The sequence below is a fragment of the Panthera tigris genome, chromosome B2 (genome assembly GCF_018350195.1).
Source record: "Panthera tigris isolate Pti1 chromosome B2, P.tigris_Pti1_mat1.1, whole genome shotgun sequence".
Lineage (NCBI taxonomy): Eukaryota > Metazoa > Chordata > Mammalia > Carnivora > Felidae > Panthera > Panthera tigris.
The window spans coordinates 143,530,941-143,549,838 of NC_056664.1; the positions used below are offsets into that span (position 1 = coordinate 143,530,941).

The window sequence follows — 18,898 nt, forward strand, 5'->3', positions numbered from 1 at the left end:
AGTTGAGCGTAGCTCACCAGATCGTGTTGGGGGCTCCCCACCCATCCCCTCGCTGGCTCATCTCTAAGGCTGGCAGTGGGGTCGGGACATCCGCCCGAGGCTGGCTCAAGACGCAAGGGCTTGGCCCACCAACCGGCGGGCCCCTGAGGCCGCTCAGCCAAGGCCCCTAACCAGCTATGCCAGTCTACACGGCCTGTGCTGGCCTGGGGAAGACCAGGGGTCCAGGCGGATGAGGGGAGACCCAAAACTGCCTTACATCTATTGGGTTGGGTTCTATATTTTTCACCCTTAATTTTGGAATTGGCCAAGATACTCTTCGAGATAGCCGTCATTGATGAACGGCATGGGAGACCGAGGCAGTGATGCGGACAGTCGGGCAGCCATACGGACTGACGACTGTCTACTTATGCCCTGAGCCTACGAGACTTGTCACGTCCCCAGCAACCACACAGCTGCAGCTCGGTGAAGACCAAGAAGCCGATATGTATCCCCTTACGCACCTGTGCAGACTGGAGAGCGGCAACAAACAGCCACTTGCCCCCTTTATGTTAAAGCAACAACAAACATCTTGCCCCACGGTGGGGAAGACAAAGCACAGACACCGTTCAGGTTCAGTGTCTCTATGTTTTGATGGGTTTTGCTTTTGTTATTCTCACAAACCCAACATGCAAGTTATCTCGAAGAGAATCAAGCCATAAGATCTGGGGCCTGTCCCCCGAGGACCTAAGAGGCCAGTCCTGCTGGGTCAGAGAACCCGCTGTACGTGGGCGGGGGGGAGGGGGGACCCGCTGTGTGCCAGGCATGGGCTATGCACTTATATAAATTCTATTCAATTTGAAATCAAGAGAAATAGCCCCATTTTATAGATAATCAAACTGAGGCTCAGAGATGTGAAGTAGCTAGCCCAGAGTCACGTTGCTAACCGCTATACCAGCCTGGTGTCCCCTCCTGCATCCCTCAGCTTAGTGTGGGCACTGACCCAGTTCTGGCAAGGTGGCTCAGGGGTCATGGTGCCCATGTTCTGGGGCTTCTGGAAGCTTTTGCTCCATGACAAAAAGAGAGATGGCCAGGAGGCCCGGCTCTTTTTCTGCCGTGAACACGGATGCCAAGTGTCTCACGGCTTTGACCATCATGTTGTGGCCCTGAGACAACAGCCTAGAAATGCTGAGGCCACTGGGGCCGCTGGGCCAGCCCAGGAGGCGTCTGGCCACAGCCCCGCTCTCCTCTGAGGCGGCAGAATGTCTCCCAGGCCAAAGCCCCTGGGTCAGGGTTTCCGTACATCTCCAGCTGACGAGGGCCTGTGACAGAGCATCAATCACATTACTGGTGAGAATCTTTCCTACGGTCAGCTTTTTTTTCTTTTCAACATGGGGTTGCTTTAAATCCTAAAAGCGTGAACGAATTATCCTGACTTGTGCTCTCTCGCACTAGGACTGAGAAGGAAGTGCCTGTCACTCGGAACGCAAAAGCAAATGGCCTTGGGGATCATCACTCTGCCCATAGGAGCCATTTAACAGTCCACCGGGTCTGTCCACTGCCAGCTTTCAGGTCGTGGGAGGCCCTGCCTCCCTTCCCTCAGCCTCCTCCTATCGACAGGGATGTTCTCATGCTCTCTGTTTCCTGTTACCTCCCTACTCACAGCCTGTGAGATGGAAACAAGAGAGAAAATCCCCACCAATGAACTAAACTTACCTTCTTGGTAGGTTAGGACTACTTACAAAAATTACGTATCCTTGAACTCATCCCCAAAATACCTTGTGTCAGCGTGAAGGGATTCTAAAACATGATCTGTTCTATAACGGAGAAGGGGATCATGTTCTATAAGGTAGCAGCCACTGGGGCTAGGAAGGTGAGTGGCCCCATGCTGTCAATCACAACGGCTGTCTGGCGGGGAAAGTACTCTCAGGGGCATTTCCTATTAATGGTTCTATCCCACCAGACGCAAGTGGGCCTTTGGTAACCTACTGCTGAAAGGCAATGAACTTTGACAGTGATGTAGGATCTATGTGTAGACCAAAGAGGGGAGCTCAAGAGTCTATATGTCCATCACTGTCCTACTGTGTCAGAACACCGCGAACCATCTAAGTGCCCCACACTAGAAGGGCTCGAGGAATTATGGTATATATGGCAGACTGTATATACAGTGCATAATATGATAGTATAGAGCAGTTACTGTAGCCCGTGGGCCAAAGCGGCTCCACCACATGCTTTTATAAATAAAGTTTTATTGGAACACAACCACTCTCCTTTGGGTACGCACTGCTTATGGCTTCCTTCACACTGCAACAGCTGAGTTGAATAGCTGTGACAGAGGCAACATGGTCCATAAAGCCTAAAATATTCACTGTCCCTCCAATTACAAAGTCTGCCAACCTTTCATTTGGAGCCACTAAAACTTGTTTTCTGCAGATAATTTAATAGCTGGGGAAATGCTTATTATATGATACCAAATTTTTAAAAGGTCTGGAATGAAAGCTGAGTCTATAGCCTGATTATGACTCCATGAAAAAAGTAAAACAGTAAAAAATAACAGTAGCTACAGCCGGGTGGTCAAATCAGAAGTGATTTTTTTTTTTTTTTTTTTTTTGAGAGCGAAAGAGAGCAGGGGAAGGGCAGAGAGAGAGGGGGAGAGAGAGAGAGAGAGAGAGAGAGAGAGAGAGAGAATCCCAAGCAGGCTCTGAGCTGTCAGTGCAGAGCCCGACATGGGACTTGGACCCACAAATCATGAGATCATGACCTGAGCTGAATCCCAAGAGTCAGATGCTTAACCAACTGAGCCACCAGGCACCCCCCCCCCCGCCCCGATTTTATTATTTTATTATATTTTCCTGTTTTCTTTCACCAACAAAATATTTTGCAGTGTTAATAACAACTACCATTTTTGGAAGTTCTTGACATCGGCACATTTCAACCACTTAAGCGAGACTAGATCAAAGCAGCCCATTTGGTGATGATCAACAGGGACAGAGGAGGTATTTCTGTTTTTATGGGGAATTAATACATCTTTCAGCCTTCAAGTTCCGGATGTTATCATTAGGCCTAGGCCTTGATGCTGACTATGTTTACCTGATATAAGAACTGTTTTAAAATATTAAGGTAGAAACTTTTGCCTTTCAAATCAAAGCAACTTTATTTGATTTCCTTTCCTTGGCAAGGATAACAGGATTTGGAAAGCGTCGACATCAGTCCTGGTTTCGGCCAGGCTCTACCACGGCTCGGCCGTGTGACTTTGGTCCAGATACTTAATCTTCCCGAGCCTCAGTATTCCCAGCTGTCTTCTGAGGAAAGTCACACTTATCGCGACGTGCTGTTGTAAAGATTGAATACCACATGGAAGCAGACACAAAAGTGCCGAGTTGAGAACCTGACCACGGGTGTTCAATAACGTATAGCTGTTATTATCGCCACAGAGTAAGCACAGCGGCGAAACGTCCTTTTTTATTCCCCCCATTTCTGAAACCATGCTTCAGCATATGGCAATAGCGAAAGGCTGCGGTTATTACAGGGCTCCCTGAGAGGCAGTGTGCGAAGAGATTTACCCAACTTCGCTCTATTTCAGACCAAGAGACTAGAAACTTTCTCCTCAGTGTGCTTACGGTCCTCCCGGAAACTCAATGTGCCATCACTATCATGACCCCCCCAGGCCACGCAAGGGTTTCTGTGTGTGGACGGTAACGTCTTCAGGAAAGACACTGTACAAAAACAATACCAATTTTGTTGACTCTGGATTTATTTTGAGGGTAGACCTGAGAGGATTTACAGAGGAGTTAGATTTACCACAGGCCCCTCTAGACACTTTGCATATCTGGAAGATCAAAACTGTTCACAGGAAGCACAACTTCCTGTGAGGAATCCACAACGGCAAGGACCTGGCCGTTTCTAGTAGCTGTGGGGAGTTGCTGACGTGATATCGTGTTCTGCAGTTTATGAAACTTTTGAGTGTGTGTGTGTGTGTGTGTGTGTGAGAGAGAGAGAAAGAGAGAGAGATGGTGTGTGTAGAGAGAGAGTATGTGTGAAAGTATGTATCTATATGTGTGTGTTTGTGTGAGAAAGAGGGTGTGTGTATGAGAGTGATTGTGTGTGTGTATGTGAGAGAGAAAGAGAGTGTGTGTGTATATAGAGAGTGTTGAGTCAGAGAGTGTGTGCGTGTGAGAGAGAACCATCTTACTACAGCTGCCCAAGAATCTAATCAATCGGCCCATAACCTAGTTGGGACCACCCAATAGCTCAGGGAAGCAGCCAACCCCACAAGCCCCTTCAGCACCTCCAGCCAACTGGTCGACCCCTGTGCAGACACCGTGTGGTGCCAGAAAGAACTGCTTTGAAGATACACCGAGATCCGGTCCATTCCAACCCTGAGACCGTGTGGCTCTTGCCTCACTTTTCTCAGCTCCACAGCCTCTGTGATGAAAACTGAGCAGAATCAGGGCTTTCTAGCTGAGGGCTTTCTCCAACATGGCCACCCGCCGACTGATAAATGAAACTATGAAGTGTGGATGCTGGGTTTGTAGGACGGTTGGAACAGGTAGGGCATCCTTCCTTTCCACGGCACCCCCGCCTCCTCTGACCGCTCCGAAAACACGATTAGGGACTAACACTAGTCAGTAGGATGGTCCCTGGTCAATGTGTTGTTTGTATAAATATCTCTTCCTGATTTCCAAGCACATGGGCATTCCTGGAGGTTTACCAGTACAGTCACCAGTCAGTCATTTGGATTCACCCAAGGTCACGTATTTCTATTAAATATATGAAATACCTGGCTGGGGTATCTTAAGTGGAACTCTGAAAGCCGGCTAAAACATCCACACTTCAACCCTTTGGATGTTTTCTTGACTGTGAGTGAGGCCCCATCTCTGCAGAGGGCTAGCAAGTCAGCCGATGGTGCAGCCTCTTTTCTGATGTGTGGACTTTACCATCAAGACTGTTCTGCTGGGGCGCCTGGGTGGCTCAGTCGGTTGAGCGGCCAACTTCAGCTCGGGTCATGATCTCGCAGTCTGTGAGTTCAAGCCCTGCGTCTCAGGCTCTGTGCTGACAGCTCAGAGAGTGGAGCCTGCTTCCGATTCTGTGTCTCCCTCTCTCTCTGCCCCGCCTCCACTCACACCCTTTCTCTCTCTCAAACATAAATAAACATTTAAAAAAAACACTTAAAAAAACCCTATTCTGTTCGGTCTATGCAACAGGTGTCTGTTAAATACCTCCTTTGTACTGGGCACTGTGACAGGTGCTGGGGACACAGAGATGAATAAGGTTACCCATGGCCTTGAGACGCTCAAAGTGTCGTGGGAGGAGAGAAACAGAAAGCTACCAACTTCTGTGTTACTTGTGCCACTCTGCGAACGAGCGGAGCACACGTGCTCTCTGGCAAAAGAGATCGGTGCAAGAATAGAAAAGATGGGGCTGGAACGTGTCTCTGAAATGTAAGTCGCTCACTACAATAAAAGGCAGGAGATAAGACTAGAGCTCAAAACAATGAGCCGGGCGTGTGTGTATGTGTATGTGCGTGTGCGCACGCGTGTGCACGTCAAAAGGTGAGACTCCGTTCGTGCCAACTGGGGTAACGTACACGTGGCCTCATTCTGCTTGCCCTCATTCCTTTCTCTTGCTGTCTCCCTTCTCTGATGCTAAAAAAGAAAATGCTGGGGACCTCGCACTACCAGAAAAATCTCCGGAGAGCCTGAAAACAAAATGAACACTGTTCCACAATTAGTCACAGCCACAGGGAAATGCACAAAACAAACAAGAGACAAAAGCACTCTCTGAGAATTCATCTCTCTTCGACCGGAAATAAACGTGCGCCATTTATCCAGGTGGAGCACGACACTCAAAGCTCTTCATAGCATCTCCTCCCGCCCGCCGTCCCCCCTCCCCAGTCTACACCCCTGCCCTTACCAAACCCAAAGCTCTCCTTAGTCTGCCTGGTGCGCAGATGCGGAGTGGGGAAGGAAAGGGCATTTGCAGGCAAAGTAAACTCTCGGGCGTTGGGTATTTATCACACTTGACTCTGCTCAGCGGATCGGGGCTCCCTGTAAAGCAGATAAGAGAGGAGCCCCCCCACCCCCACGCAATGCCCTGCTCCTCTTTCCTGAGCACAGATCCGTGTGTCCCCTTCCCATCCTCTATTCTGAATGGCCCTCCTGAGTCCTGCCCCAGGTGGCCCCGGGCCTGGCCAGATGGAAAGACAGAGCACAAGAAATCCAGGGGCAGGGCTGGGGGACCAGCGCTCCGCAAGGGCAGAAGGTAACAGGACAGCTATACCGCCAACCTCTTGTCACCAGCAGGTGCTTGATAAGCCATTGAAGAGGCACAGGGAAGATGGGGGCATGGAGGGCCCCGAGCACCTTAGGACACGGGCGTGACAAAGAGGGAGCAGTTACTGGGGCCCAGCACAGTCAGAGCCGGTTCCCATCACCGGCTTGGGAGGTCTGCTGAGGGCTGTGTGAAGAGCAGGGAGGAAGCCCCATGGTAGGGCTGCGTAAACAAGTCTGGATTTACGATCGGTTGGTGTAATCCAACCCTGGCTTGTTAAAGACATTGCCAGAGGATCCTGTTTAATAAAAAGAAGACCTTGGTGTGTCGAACTCGGCACTACGCTTTTAAAAATAAAGTGTATGCTGACATGGCCAGGAATATACTCAGTTAAGAACTCAAGGTGCATATCTGTATTTCCACGGAGCCGCTGGCTTGTGTCCTTAGCCAGTGAGTCATGAGGCCCCCCGGGTTGTAAGGGGCCTCCCCTCATCGCTATTCTCTCGGTCTCCTTATCTGTGTCATGCCAGATCCCCGCATGCCTGGCCCGATAGGTCAATACTTAGAGGCAAAGAGTGGCATCCCTGCCCACTCTTAGTATAGTGGGTGGTACCCGAGTGCAATATGGAGGCTGCTGATCAAGCCCCTGAGGGTGGGGCGGGGTGGGGGGAGCATGCTTCCCTCACGCCGTGTGATACTGGCATTGAGCGTGGTGCAAACCCACCCTAAGGGAGCTGATAAACCATAGCTGCAGATGTATCTGATGGGAAGGAAAACAAAACGTTTCTCCCCATCTAGAAACTTCCAATCTCTCTGGGGCCAAAAGGAACCTGACTGCCATGTATGACGAAACCAAGAGAGAGCGAATACAACCGCACTTTGCATTGCACAAAAATGATGGGATGGGGGGAGGTGTCGGTTGCCTGGGGGTCTAGCACCAGCCAAAGCCCACTTCGTAAAACCTTTGTTCTCTCTTCTGTCTTCCATACCCTTTCCTCCTTCTCGTAAGATGAAAACATTCAATGAAAGGAAACTAATTAGGGTTAAGGAAACTAGTAATTATTGCACGCCTACTTTGTGCAAGGCACTTGAACTAAGTGTTTTACTTATACTCATTAATCCGAGGCATATAGCCATTAAGCCCTATATATTTACTAAGCCCTTACAACACCACATAAATGGGAATTATTAACTGCGGTTCAGAAAAGTCAGATAACCTCCCCAAGGTCGTGCAACTGGTAAATGCAAGAGTCAGGGTTCCAAGTCCCAATCTGTGCGACTCTAAGACATCGGGTTTTTGTGTGTGTTTTGTTTTTTGTTTTGTTTTGTTTTGCCTATACATCTAGGTCTCCCCTGCCACCCTCAGGAGAGAACTGTTCTGGAGTAAGTAGAGGGAAAAAGAAATAATTGCTCCTGATATCTGAGCACAGAAGGCATGGATTCATCTCTCAAAGTGTCCACTTTCCTACTAAGTTTTACACGTCTGAACACAAGACCCAGGAAACCTACAATTTGAAGGAATGTTATAGTTGACGGAGGTTTATAGGTAACAACAGTCGTGCAGCCTTTCTAAACAAATATGCGTTGGTATTTTTCCTGCAGGAAACCTCTAGTGAGAAAAGGGCTCCTTTTCGTAATCAAACATGGAGAAATGCTGGTTTTCGGATACGTGTCAACCTTTCACAGAGAGAACCATATTCGATGTTGCGGGCCACAAACGTCTTGGCAAAATTAAATCGGGGCACCAACACTTTGGGTTCCGTTCTTGTTTCAGCCCCTGAGTGATTTCCTAGGGCTTTATGACATCTGCTGGCCGTGTTGCCCGGAGCCGTGCAGGCCTCCACCTCGGCCCAGATGGGTCCGCCAAAATGGCAGCAGCCTGCCCACACCCTTCTTTCTGACTTGCCTCAGTAAGTCTGAAAGCAGCCCACAGTGGCCTTGAGCTGGCGGCCCGTGACACGAGTGGGAAAACTAATACGCACTCCTGGCCACGCCCAGACGGCGAAGAGGGGCGTGACGGCTGGCAGACGGGGGCCTATCTCTCAGGGTCTCCCTTTAGGCACCTTCCCACCTCTATGATCATCCCTTCATCTACATCTCCCGTGGCTCCTCAAATCATGCCCTTGAGGCCTTGGTCCAATGCTATCATCTTCTGGAAGTCTCCTGTGTCCCAGGGGCCCCACAGCCCATGTGCTGGTAGGCACCAGAATGTTACATCGGTTGTGAAAATATTGAAACCCCTCCCCACAGTTTGGTCAACAGAGCTGCCCCAAATACCCAAACTCACCCCCCAATATCCCACCTGTACCACAGTGAACCCAGCTCGTCCCCAGGCCCTCCAGGGCTAACAAAGGGGTGACACTCAGAATGACGGAGGCCCCCAGGATAGTGCTGTAGGGCTGACTGGTCTGTGGTTAAATGCGCCGAGTATCACCACCACCCACCCGCACCTTGCCGCCCCAAGGGAACCGCTCAGCCCCATGTTGTCACCCTCTTCAACCCCCTGTGTCCTGTGGCAGGCGAGTTCCTTCCTTACCTCTCTTGATAGGTTACAAAATCACCGAAGGCAAGGACTGTATTTTCCGATCCCCCTTTGTATCTCCCTAATGCTCAGTGGTATCATCTACAGAAATGCGGTCCCCTTTTGTTGGGAAAGTATTTTGAAGATGCCTCAGTGGCTGTCGTCGCCATCCTGAGAGCTTTGTGAGGGACATCACGGTGCCCTCTGCTTAGGGTAATGATCTACTACTCTCCTACTTCTCCCTATATGAAGAAACGCAACAGAAATTCGATCTGTTCTCAGGCTGAGCTATCATATACTATGTTTATGTGAGGTCTGAGAGCAGATGTCCTGCCGTGGTGTGGTGGCAGGGTCTACACGGGCCTCAGTGGTCCTCGCCTCCTGGTATCGAAGCTCTCCTGTAACCCACCCTACTTCCTGGAGGGTGGGCTGGACTCATCTGCTCACTTCGGACAGATACGACGTGACCAAGTGATGATGCCACTTCGGGGTTTCGGTCACAAAAAGGCCGTGGGTGCTGTGTCGGGGGCCTTTTCCTGCTCTCTCCGGGACAGCTCCCCCTGGGGTAAGCCAGTGGCCACGTCCAGGGGAAAGCTGAGAAGAAGCCCAGGGGAGGGGTCAGGCCTGGCAACAAACACAGGGACGAGGGTGGAGGCAGGTCACCGCACGGCGAGCCTTCCGATGAGACCACCACCCTGGCCGGCAGCTTGAGTACAACCTCCCAAGAGACCCTTGCCGGGACCCCCAGCTGAGCTGTGCCTGGATCCCAGACCACACGGGCTGAGCCAATACGTGTTCATTGTTTTAAGCTGCTGTGTTTGGTGGCTTGTCTCACTGCCACAGATAGAACAGATCTGGGCTCGTTAACAATCTAAAGAACAATATCCCAGTTGGCCTCCACGTTAACCTACAGGCCGCACCTACCCAGCAGGTAAATATTGACCATAGCCGCTTCTGTGTATGGAACGCTCATCAGGCACCTGGTGTCGCTCAAAGACCCAACAAATATGACCTGGGGTGACCTGCCAGGGCCACTATGAAGTGACACGTATGTATTTTGCTGGGACAGAAAGAGAAGCTTCCGGAAGCTCCGGAAACCCGGCCCCTCTGCATTGTATTTTTGCTGGACGCTTTAGTGATTCATGCTCTTAACTGTCCACGGGCCACGCCCGTCCCCAGGCAGGAGGGAAGCACGTGTATTCTTCAAAGTGATAACTGGAGCCTTTGCCGTAACCCTGGCCTGTGCCACGAAGTGCCAGCTCTGAGGGGAGAATAGGCCACTGGGATGACCGTGTGGGTCCTCAGATGCTTATAAAAGGCAACGTCTTTTTCCTTTTTAAGAAAATCCCACCCCTTTCCCCCCAAAACCAATTTCATATTTAATGACCCCATTCTCAAGAATTTCGGCAAATTTCACGGCTTCACTATGAACGCACATCCTCGTGGGCAGTTGCACGGGCAGGTGAAAACTGCCCCGAGAACTCCGTCTTGTCCCTTCTTCTCTAAGAAGCTTCTCTAAGAAGCTCTGGAGCTCCTTAGACTCCAGAAGGATCTCGCTGTCACGTGTTATTTATTTAGTCATTTATTTTGGGGGGCAGGTGATTTAAGGCCAAAGGGCACTACTGAACAATTAACGTAACAAGACGCTGCTCTGTGGACGCTGAAGGGTGGCAGGAATAAACGTGCCACTTTGGAAAGAGGCCAAGCGGCTCATCTGGCATCACGGCCGCTGCCTGGACCTCGGCTGCTCGAGCAGCACGTGTGGATGTGAACTGTCTCCCGCAGCGCAGACAGGGCAGCCCCCGGGGAGAAGAGTCTGGCGGCTTCCCCCTGACTTGGCCCAACCCCCGACCCCGACAAGGGTCGCTGACACCTCCATCACGCTCTCCTGGCACCAGGTACCTGGCCGGCACGAGGCGACCTTGGAAAGTGCAGCCACACCACAGGCCGGTGCTCAGTGCTGGAGGACAGGGGAAGGCGGCCACCTCCCGTCCCCGGCTGTACTCTCCCTCCCGTCCCGGCGAGGACTCCGGGGCTCCCGGAAGCTGAGGCCCCACTGAGTAGGGCTCCCCAATTCCAGTGAGAATGGGACATTCTTCACCCAGGCTGAGGCTTCAACCTGCTTCACAGCCAGGCAGCCTCCGAAACCTGCGAGCTCCTAGAACGGTCTCTGATGCCGGGGCTCACACCCCCTCACAGGCAACCCTGGCTGCTCAGTTTTCAACAGTAAGGAAGGAAACCCGACGGGCAGGGTATCCGTTTACAGAATCACAGCTGGAGGTGAGAAGTCCCTGTGCTGTTGGCCAGATGGGGGTGTCCTGTTAATAACCTTCCGGCCATCAGCACTCTTACCACTGTGCTCCAGCCTGCTCCCTGTCCTCAGGTGGCCCTGGTCATTTTCTGACGCAAAGGCTCCGGCGTCCCCAGGGCCCCTGCGTCTCTTCCTCCTTCCACCATCGGGGGAGAAGAGCAGAGCTCTGAAATCAGATGTGCTAGCTACGCTCCTGGGACAAATGATTTAGCCAAACTGAGGCTTTGGGAGTTTATGGAGTGTAAATAATGACAATGTCCTAAGAATTAGAAATAGCAAAATCCAGTGAATAAGTACCCAGAAAGAGCTGGCGGTCATCGAGCTACAAGGGTACGACGTGAACTGGACGGTGCCACCCAGATCATATGCGTGCTCACATCCTGAGCAGGAATACCCCCAAAGCCTCGGGAAGCCTGGAAAACACCGACTGTCCCTCAACCACACCCGGAGTCCCGGGCCTGGGGGGACGCTGGCACACCAGGAAGTCTAGCTCGGAGGCAGTAGAAAGAACGTTCTAGCAGTCAGGACGCAGAGAGACTAGGCACCCTTTCTCCCAAGGCAGAAGAAGGACCCTGTCTGACCATTCGTCTCCGTGGTGGGGTTCGGACTGTGACACGTTAGGGGGTGGTCTCCTCTCGTAGAGAATCAAAGCACAGAACTGTAGCTGAGACCAGGAGCCCGAAACGGAGAAAGGCAGATGCTAAAGTGTTTGGTCTTGTTCCTGAAAACATATTTAACACCCATGTGCGCATAGATACCAAGGCAGAACTGGAAGAATAAATAGGAAAACAAAGGAGAAAACCGTTGGCCGGAAGGCCTGTCCCTTTCCTAGAAATCCCTTCCGTGACTCGCTCATAGGCAACCCAGCTTTCTCGAAGTCTTAAGGTGGCAACGGTGAAGGAACACACTATTTCTATCTCTTGAAAAACTGCTAAAGACCTTGCCTGCCTTTTGATGGTTTCAGTGCCTAAGAAGGAGTCTCATTTGTCCCAAAGACATGAATGGGACTTGATTCTAAACACATTTCCTTCTCTCTCCTTCTGCCCCCAATTTAAAAGTGCATCAACGTTTAAACGCAGATACAAAATGTAATCCGTGCAGTGCAGTCCTCCTTCACGAAGGGTCTTCCCAAATAGGCAGTCACAGGCCCCACCCCCAAGTGCTGCTGGCGTCTCTGAGACTCCGCAGGCACATCGGGGACTAGACCCAGGCGGCCTCCCCAACGAGTCAGACGCGTGGACCCCATCAGCCCCACCAGCCTCCCAGGCTTCAATCTCCGCCCCTCTGAACACTATCATTTTCTCTCCCTCGTCCAAAAACAATGTGAGCAGACACCCCGTCTGTCTGCAGGCGTTGTTCCCCGCAGACGGTGCCAAACAGGAGCCCCGAGTTCTCGCTCAAGCTGTCCCGGCCCTTCCTTGCCCCAGGCCGGCACCCCTCATCCCGGTCGGGACGGCTCAGCCTAAGCACCTAGACAGCTCAAATTTGCTGATTGGATCTGGGCATGACTACACAACGCGATGTTTTCAAGATGATGAAAGTCAACTGAGAAAGCCCAGTCCCAAAGGCGTGCAAGAAGTCAAACTACTTGGGGACGGGAAACAGAAGTTCGTATTTATTCTCAACTCTGACATTGAAACTCTCTGGCTTGGGGACTCAGAGTGCTGAAGCCCACAGAGGGGAAGGTGCACCCTGGAATGACTCCTGGCCGGTAGCCGGGAAAGCAGCGGAGCGCAGAGACGAAGGGCGCGACGGGGCCTCAAACCAGAGGAGCCCGAGTCCAAATCCACTTGATAGCTCTGTGAGCTTGAGCAGATCATTTAAACCCTCTGTCACTTAGGTTGTTAAAAAGGGGAGGGCATATATCATCTATTCATAAATGTTTCTATAAGGAGCAAATAAACTCACGGTATATGAAATACCTAGCACACAGTCGTCGCTGAATAAATATCACTGTCGGTCATTAGAAGATGTTCATCTTGGGGCACCCGAGTGGCTCAGTCGGTTAAGCATCTGACTCTTGGTTTCAGCCCAGGTCGTGATCTCACGGTTCGTGGGGTCCAGCCCTGTGCTGACTGTGCAGAGCCTGCTTGGGGGTCTCTCTCTCTCTCTCTCTCTCTGTCTCTCAATAAAAAAATAAACTTAAAAAAAAAAAAAGAAGAAGAATTTCATCTTGACTCCAAGCAGGAATGAAAAGCAATTGGTTAAGAACATTTCATCAGGTAGAAACTGTTAATGCTTCTGCAATCCCGAGTGGTTGAGAGAAAAGGGCAAGCCATGGTGTTGCACAAGGGAAGTGTGTGAGGCGGAAAAATGTGAATCCAACTTACCCCTAACACCCCAAAGCGTTCGGCCAGGCTCCAACCACAGAGAAAGTCAATCTCAAACTTGTGGTTCAGAACCACGATGGCATTTTCCTTTCCGTACTTGGGGTAGGCCTGGGGGTCTGTATGGATGATGCATTCCGTGCCCGACCACCACTCCAGCAACATCACCAGCTCTGGAACAAACCACAACAACAGACAGACGTTTATTTCACGCGTCCTTGGTGACCAAGGCTTGGTTCTACCGGGCCGGGCAGGAGCAAGGCTCTACCCTCCCGGCTGGGGCAGAAAGCAACTTCTAGAGGTCACTTTCTAGATCATTTCAGCCCAGACCCCTGTCCTTGAAATGGCTTAGAAGCAGAAGGAAAACAAGGAAGACTTCACAACAGGGTCCGGGGAAGGAGAGGAAGCGTTGAGAAGCCAAATGTGTTGCTTGCATTCCTTGATTAAGTACCTTGGGGAGAAGTAAATCAGAAAGCCAGAATCCATCAAGAATGCCTGCCCTCGTGTTTCCAGCGCTCTGAAAGGCAGCGTGAGATGATGCACAGAATTCTTAAAAGCCTGCAAAATGACTAATTGGGATTCTATTTTTTTTTAATTTTTTTTTTAACGTTTAATTATTTTGTGAGAGACAGAGACAGGGCATGAGCTGGGGAGGGGACAGAGAGAGGGGGGGAGTCATAGATTCCGAAGCTGGCTCCAGGCTCCGAGCCATCAGCACAGAGCCTGATGCGGGACTCACGAACCGTGAGATCATGACCTGAGCCGAAGTCGGACGCCCAACCGACTGAGCCACCCAGGCGCCCCTAATCGGGATTCTTATAAACTCCATCAAAGAACACTAAATACCTAATTTCTCTCTCCCATTCACGATGCTCGTGTGCACCTGAAATAATGAAGACCCACGGTGTCAGGAAGCCAGGATACATTAGAGCCATCGTACTGCAGGCCTTAGTGAAACTGTTCAAATATTCTTTACAGGAAGGAGCTTGTGAAAATAGAGAAGTCCTTCCCCCTCCCCCTGCCCCAGGCAATAATGACCAATTTGGCTTTATTCTTCAGTGATAGCTTTATTCCTGGTGACCCCTTTCCAACCTGGTTGCCTCAGGAAAAGCCTGCCTCGATGGTAGAAATGGCTCAGAAAAATAGTTGCACGTTGGGGATTAAGACTCTATCTACTACATGGCAGCCTTAAAATGAATTTTGAAAGTTGAAGGTGTTCAGCAGGTGGATGGGTGGTATGTGAGGCCTGTGCCCCAAGGCCATAGCCCTGTTTATCACCGGTTAGTGGGGTACACATCTAGCAGAAGACTCTCTCCTCACCCACCCCCTACACACACACGCGCGCACACACGCACACATGAGCAGGTGCAGTCTTGACTGGAGGCACACCTCCTGTTTTAAGGGCGTCAGTGGCTGCCCTTGGAAACCTTTCTCCTTGAGGCTGGAGACTGATGCTTTCTAACTGGAGCCCTAGAACTCTCTAGAAGGCATTACAGGCTAGTTTCTAAGCAGTGAGCACTGTGGGGCTTTGGACAAGTGAGCCTCCTGGTGCCTCAGTGTCCTACTCTTTAGAATGGATTCCCTGAGGATTAAAGAATACAGCACACAGCGGCCGATCCACGCACAGTACACAGGAAGTTCCCAACAAACCAACCACTCAGGATCCAGCACTCTCATGACAGACAAACTGACCGGCTCCCTTTACTTGGTAATGAAAAGTGTCTGTCTAGTCCTCAGTTGTCCCACAGGCAATGACATCAGTGGGACCTAACACAGCAAGTCGGCAACAAGGTAAGTGTTTTTAGGGAGGGCAGGAGGGCCGGGCAGCACCACCCAGGACAAAGGACAGTTGTTTACCACTGGGTAGGAGGAACTTATATTGCTGCGCTGATTTCTTCTAAGAGCTTGGGTGGGCAGGACCGATCTACCCCATTACTGGCCACGGAGCACAGATAAGCCCCCAAAAGCAGAACTACGTGGGAGTCTGCGAGATAAGGCTGTTGTTCAGTTCCTGTGACTCGCATCCCACGGCCGTTCTGCAAATACCCCCTGATTGCCTCTCTGGGCTCCACACCTCCCTACTGGGGGCCAGGCTGGGCTGATTCACACGTGCCGCCCCCCTGCACCCTGCCGGGACTTAGTGACAGAGCGTGAGACCAGCTCCCCTACTCCACAGCACAAGCCCTGGGAGCAAGGACTGCATCATTGGGGTCTAATAACCCTAGCTGCAATCCAGAACCCAGCACGGCACCAGCACAGTCACGCTTTCAACAAACACCAGTGACCTAATGTGCGCGAGTTCCACGCGGGGCATTGGAGACGTGGCTCAGATGCCTACCCTCCCAGAGCCGACTGCCCCGGGGAAAGCCCGTTACCCACTCACGAGGCGGTGTGACAGGGAAGGAAAGACTTGTCCCCAGGATGGAGGGTTCTGAACATCACGCTCATGGGTATGGGGGTCAGACACTCCAGACTCCGATCCCGGTGGTGCCGCTCGCCCCTCGCTCGTTTCTCTATGTCCCTAAGTCTCGGTGTGCTTGTCTGTAAACTGGGCACAGGAAAAGCTTTTAGCCTGTACCCCATGCCGTGGGTATTTAATCAGATGACATCGTCAAGGCACCTAGCAAATGCTGTGCACAGTAGGTGGTCAGCCAGTAGCCAGCCATGAACTACTGTAATCTGCATGGTAACTTTATGGCACCCACAAGGCTCTGCGACCACTAAAGGCGAGAGGGAAGAGGTGGGGGGAGAGACAGAGGGAGAGTGTTACAACGACTTCTGGACCAGAGTGGGGAGCTGTGATTTATGGCTTCATAATGAAAGCAATGAGAAGCCACTGGAGCATTTTTAAACAGGCACACAGCAGCATCTAATTTGCATTTTGAAAAGCGCACTCTGGCTGAAGGGGGACCAGACTGTGAGAGTCGGCCAGAAGCAGTTAGGAGGTGAGTGCAGTCGCCCAGGGAGGAGGCGATGGTGGCCGCGGCCAGGCCAGGCGGGTAGCAGCGGAGAAATAGATTCTCAGGACGCCGTCAGCAAGAAATCCAAACGTTAGATCTCACTGGGAGGAAGAGTTTTCTTTCCTTGTTTTTTTTTTTTCACCAAGGGCTTTCAAATTTTTTTTTCATTCATAATAAATACATTTTTAGGGTCACACTGTAAGAGAATTTAAAAATCCAGATGTATATAGAGGAAAATGTGACATTTCCCCCTTGATGGCTTTGTGGCCTGTCCCTTAGGCTAGGCTGGACTAATCTCCCAGACTCCCTTGTTTGGTTTGTTTCCAGTTGGGGGGGGGCACAAACACTCTTGGGAGGTCTGGCAGGTGGAGGGGACAAAGCGGCATTCTGTAACACACACACACACACACACACACACACACACACACACACACACACACGGCTGCAGACCTGCTGATTCACTTCTTCCGCCTGAGGCAGCATCAGCGCTGGGTCTCCAACTGCCCCTCCCCCGCCCCGCCCCCAGCTCGTCTGACTCCTGGGCCAGGTTCTGTGTGTCCCCTCGCTGACACAAGCCCTCCTAAGGCTTCGGGTTGCACTTGGCGGTTCCAACCCCTTGATCTCCCCAACTTACATCCATCACGCCTTGATTGCCTGCCCTTGGGGTTTCAGGCTCCAACATGAGCCGCAGAGATGACACCCCCAGCTGCAGAGACAGCCTGACCCGCCCCATGGTGGAATAAGGACGGGTCCCTGAGACCAGTCCCTGAACAGGCTGCTGCCTTATCTCCCAGCAGCTCTCCTCCCCTTCCCCCTCCCGCTCCCTTCTCCAGGGTTCACCTCTAGGAAGAGTTTGGAAGGAAGCCTTCTAGTCCCTTTCCTAGGCATTTACTCAACGACGCACACACGGGCTCATGTGTTTCCCACCCACAAATGGGTTCATATTTCATCCGCCTTTGTAAAAATATAAATATAGTGATTTTCTCCAAATGGTGTATTTTGAATCTTTCCATGTTGACACATATACATAGTGATATTAGCACACATTTGTTGGGCTCCAGCCATGTGCTGGGGACTGTCCCAAGGGCTTTGCACGTGGTATTGCATGAAATCCTCACATTAATTCTATGAGAGTAGGAGGCACTATTATTATCCCCATTTTGAAGATAAACACAGGCACAGGGATTTCTGTTCAATATACGAAACTGCCATTTGTTTTAGGTCAAAAATAACCAGAATGACAATTTCATAAAGGGTAACATAACAGCTGTGCTGTTCATGCTATGGATATACCACGATTTATTTAGCCATTCTGCTACTGATTAGCATTTTTACTGTTACAGATACGGCAATAAACACCCTTGAAAATGCATGTTTTAGAAAAAAAAATATTTGTGAAAGTATTTCTCCAGCATAGGTATACACAAAAGTAGAATTATGGGTTGAAGAGTACGCATATTTTCAAATTTTATGGGTATTTCCAAATTGCCTTCCAAAAAGATCCTACCAATCTATGCTTGAATCACCAGCATGGGAGGCGGTCCGTTTCCTACCTGTCTGGGCTAACACTGAAGCGCCTAGTAGTCTGGGACCACGCGTGTCCTTCAACACGAATTCCCACAGAGTGTGGGGCGATTCTTGTCAGTTACCTCGCGACACCCTCCAGGCAGCACCCGCGTCCCTTCCTCTTCGTGTCTCCGCCACCCTTGTCCCAGTACCCACCCTGGTAGGTGCTCAAAAACCTTTAGTCGAATGACTCAGCAGTTGATGTTTTAGTGAGATGTGCCATGTGAATAACTACACGCAACTTACAAATACCTCCCCGAGCGAGGTTTCATTCACCCTCTGGTGTGGCTGCTCTCGGCACTGTGGGTCAGGGCCTGGCTCTGCGGTTTCCCAGCCAACTGCCAGGCAGCCCCGAGAGCACCTGCCTGGTGGACTGCTCCCATGGGGGGGGGGGCGGGACATCGGTCACTCGAGCTAGATGCACTCTGCCCTGTGGCGTGTTGAATGTCAGGGTTTCTGGCGGCTCAGGGCGCAGGATCCTGGGAGGTCTGCCAGCAGCTCCCTCGATGGCCTGTCTCGCGGGCTCTCACCATCTGCCCAGGATGGCAGCAGATCCTGGGATTGCTCTGACCCTCTCCCTCCAAACGACCCTGGACAGGTGAGTGGCGCCAATGACGCCCATGAGAAAATGGCGGGAAAAATCACTTGTCAACTGTTGGGATTTGCAGGCCCATCAGCTGGCATTACGACGCCAGGGGGCAACAACAAATACTACCAGGGCAAATATAAGAGATGCGAAATGAGGTCTTTGCCCCCAAAGCACTGACCTTCTTGTTTGTGTATCCAAACCAACCCTCATTGAGCAATCAGAAGGAAAAAAAGCAATGGAAGTTTTTGCCTCACGAGAACTGGAGCCAGTAACTGAGTAGTTAATTGAAAAATAGTGCAGCTCGGAATTAAAACAATGCATCACATCAAAACCGAAGCAGAAGAAGGGGGAGGGGGAGCTCCTCTGCCCCAGACAAGA

General features: G+C 51.1%; 1 protein-coding gene across 10 annotated transcripts in view; it reads right to left on the minus strand.

Annotated features, from left to right (window-relative positions):
• The window catches only part of AGPAT4 (1-acylglycerol-3-phosphate O-acyltransferase 4), a 124,832-nt gene that overhangs the window by 17,139 nt on the left and 88,795 nt on the right, over nt 1-18,898 (minus strand). For 9 of the 10 annotated variants that reach the window (XM_007097236.3, XM_042987483.1, XM_042987481.1 and 6 more), the window contains one exon: nt 13,409-13,578. In XM_007097236.3, the coding sequence (XP_007097298.1) occupies nt 13,409-13,578 (170 nt within the window). Of the gene's footprint in view, nt 1-13,408; nt 13,579-13,856; nt 13,972-18,898 lie in introns of those variants that run through there. The other variant, XM_042987485.1, reaches the window with a different exon arrangement.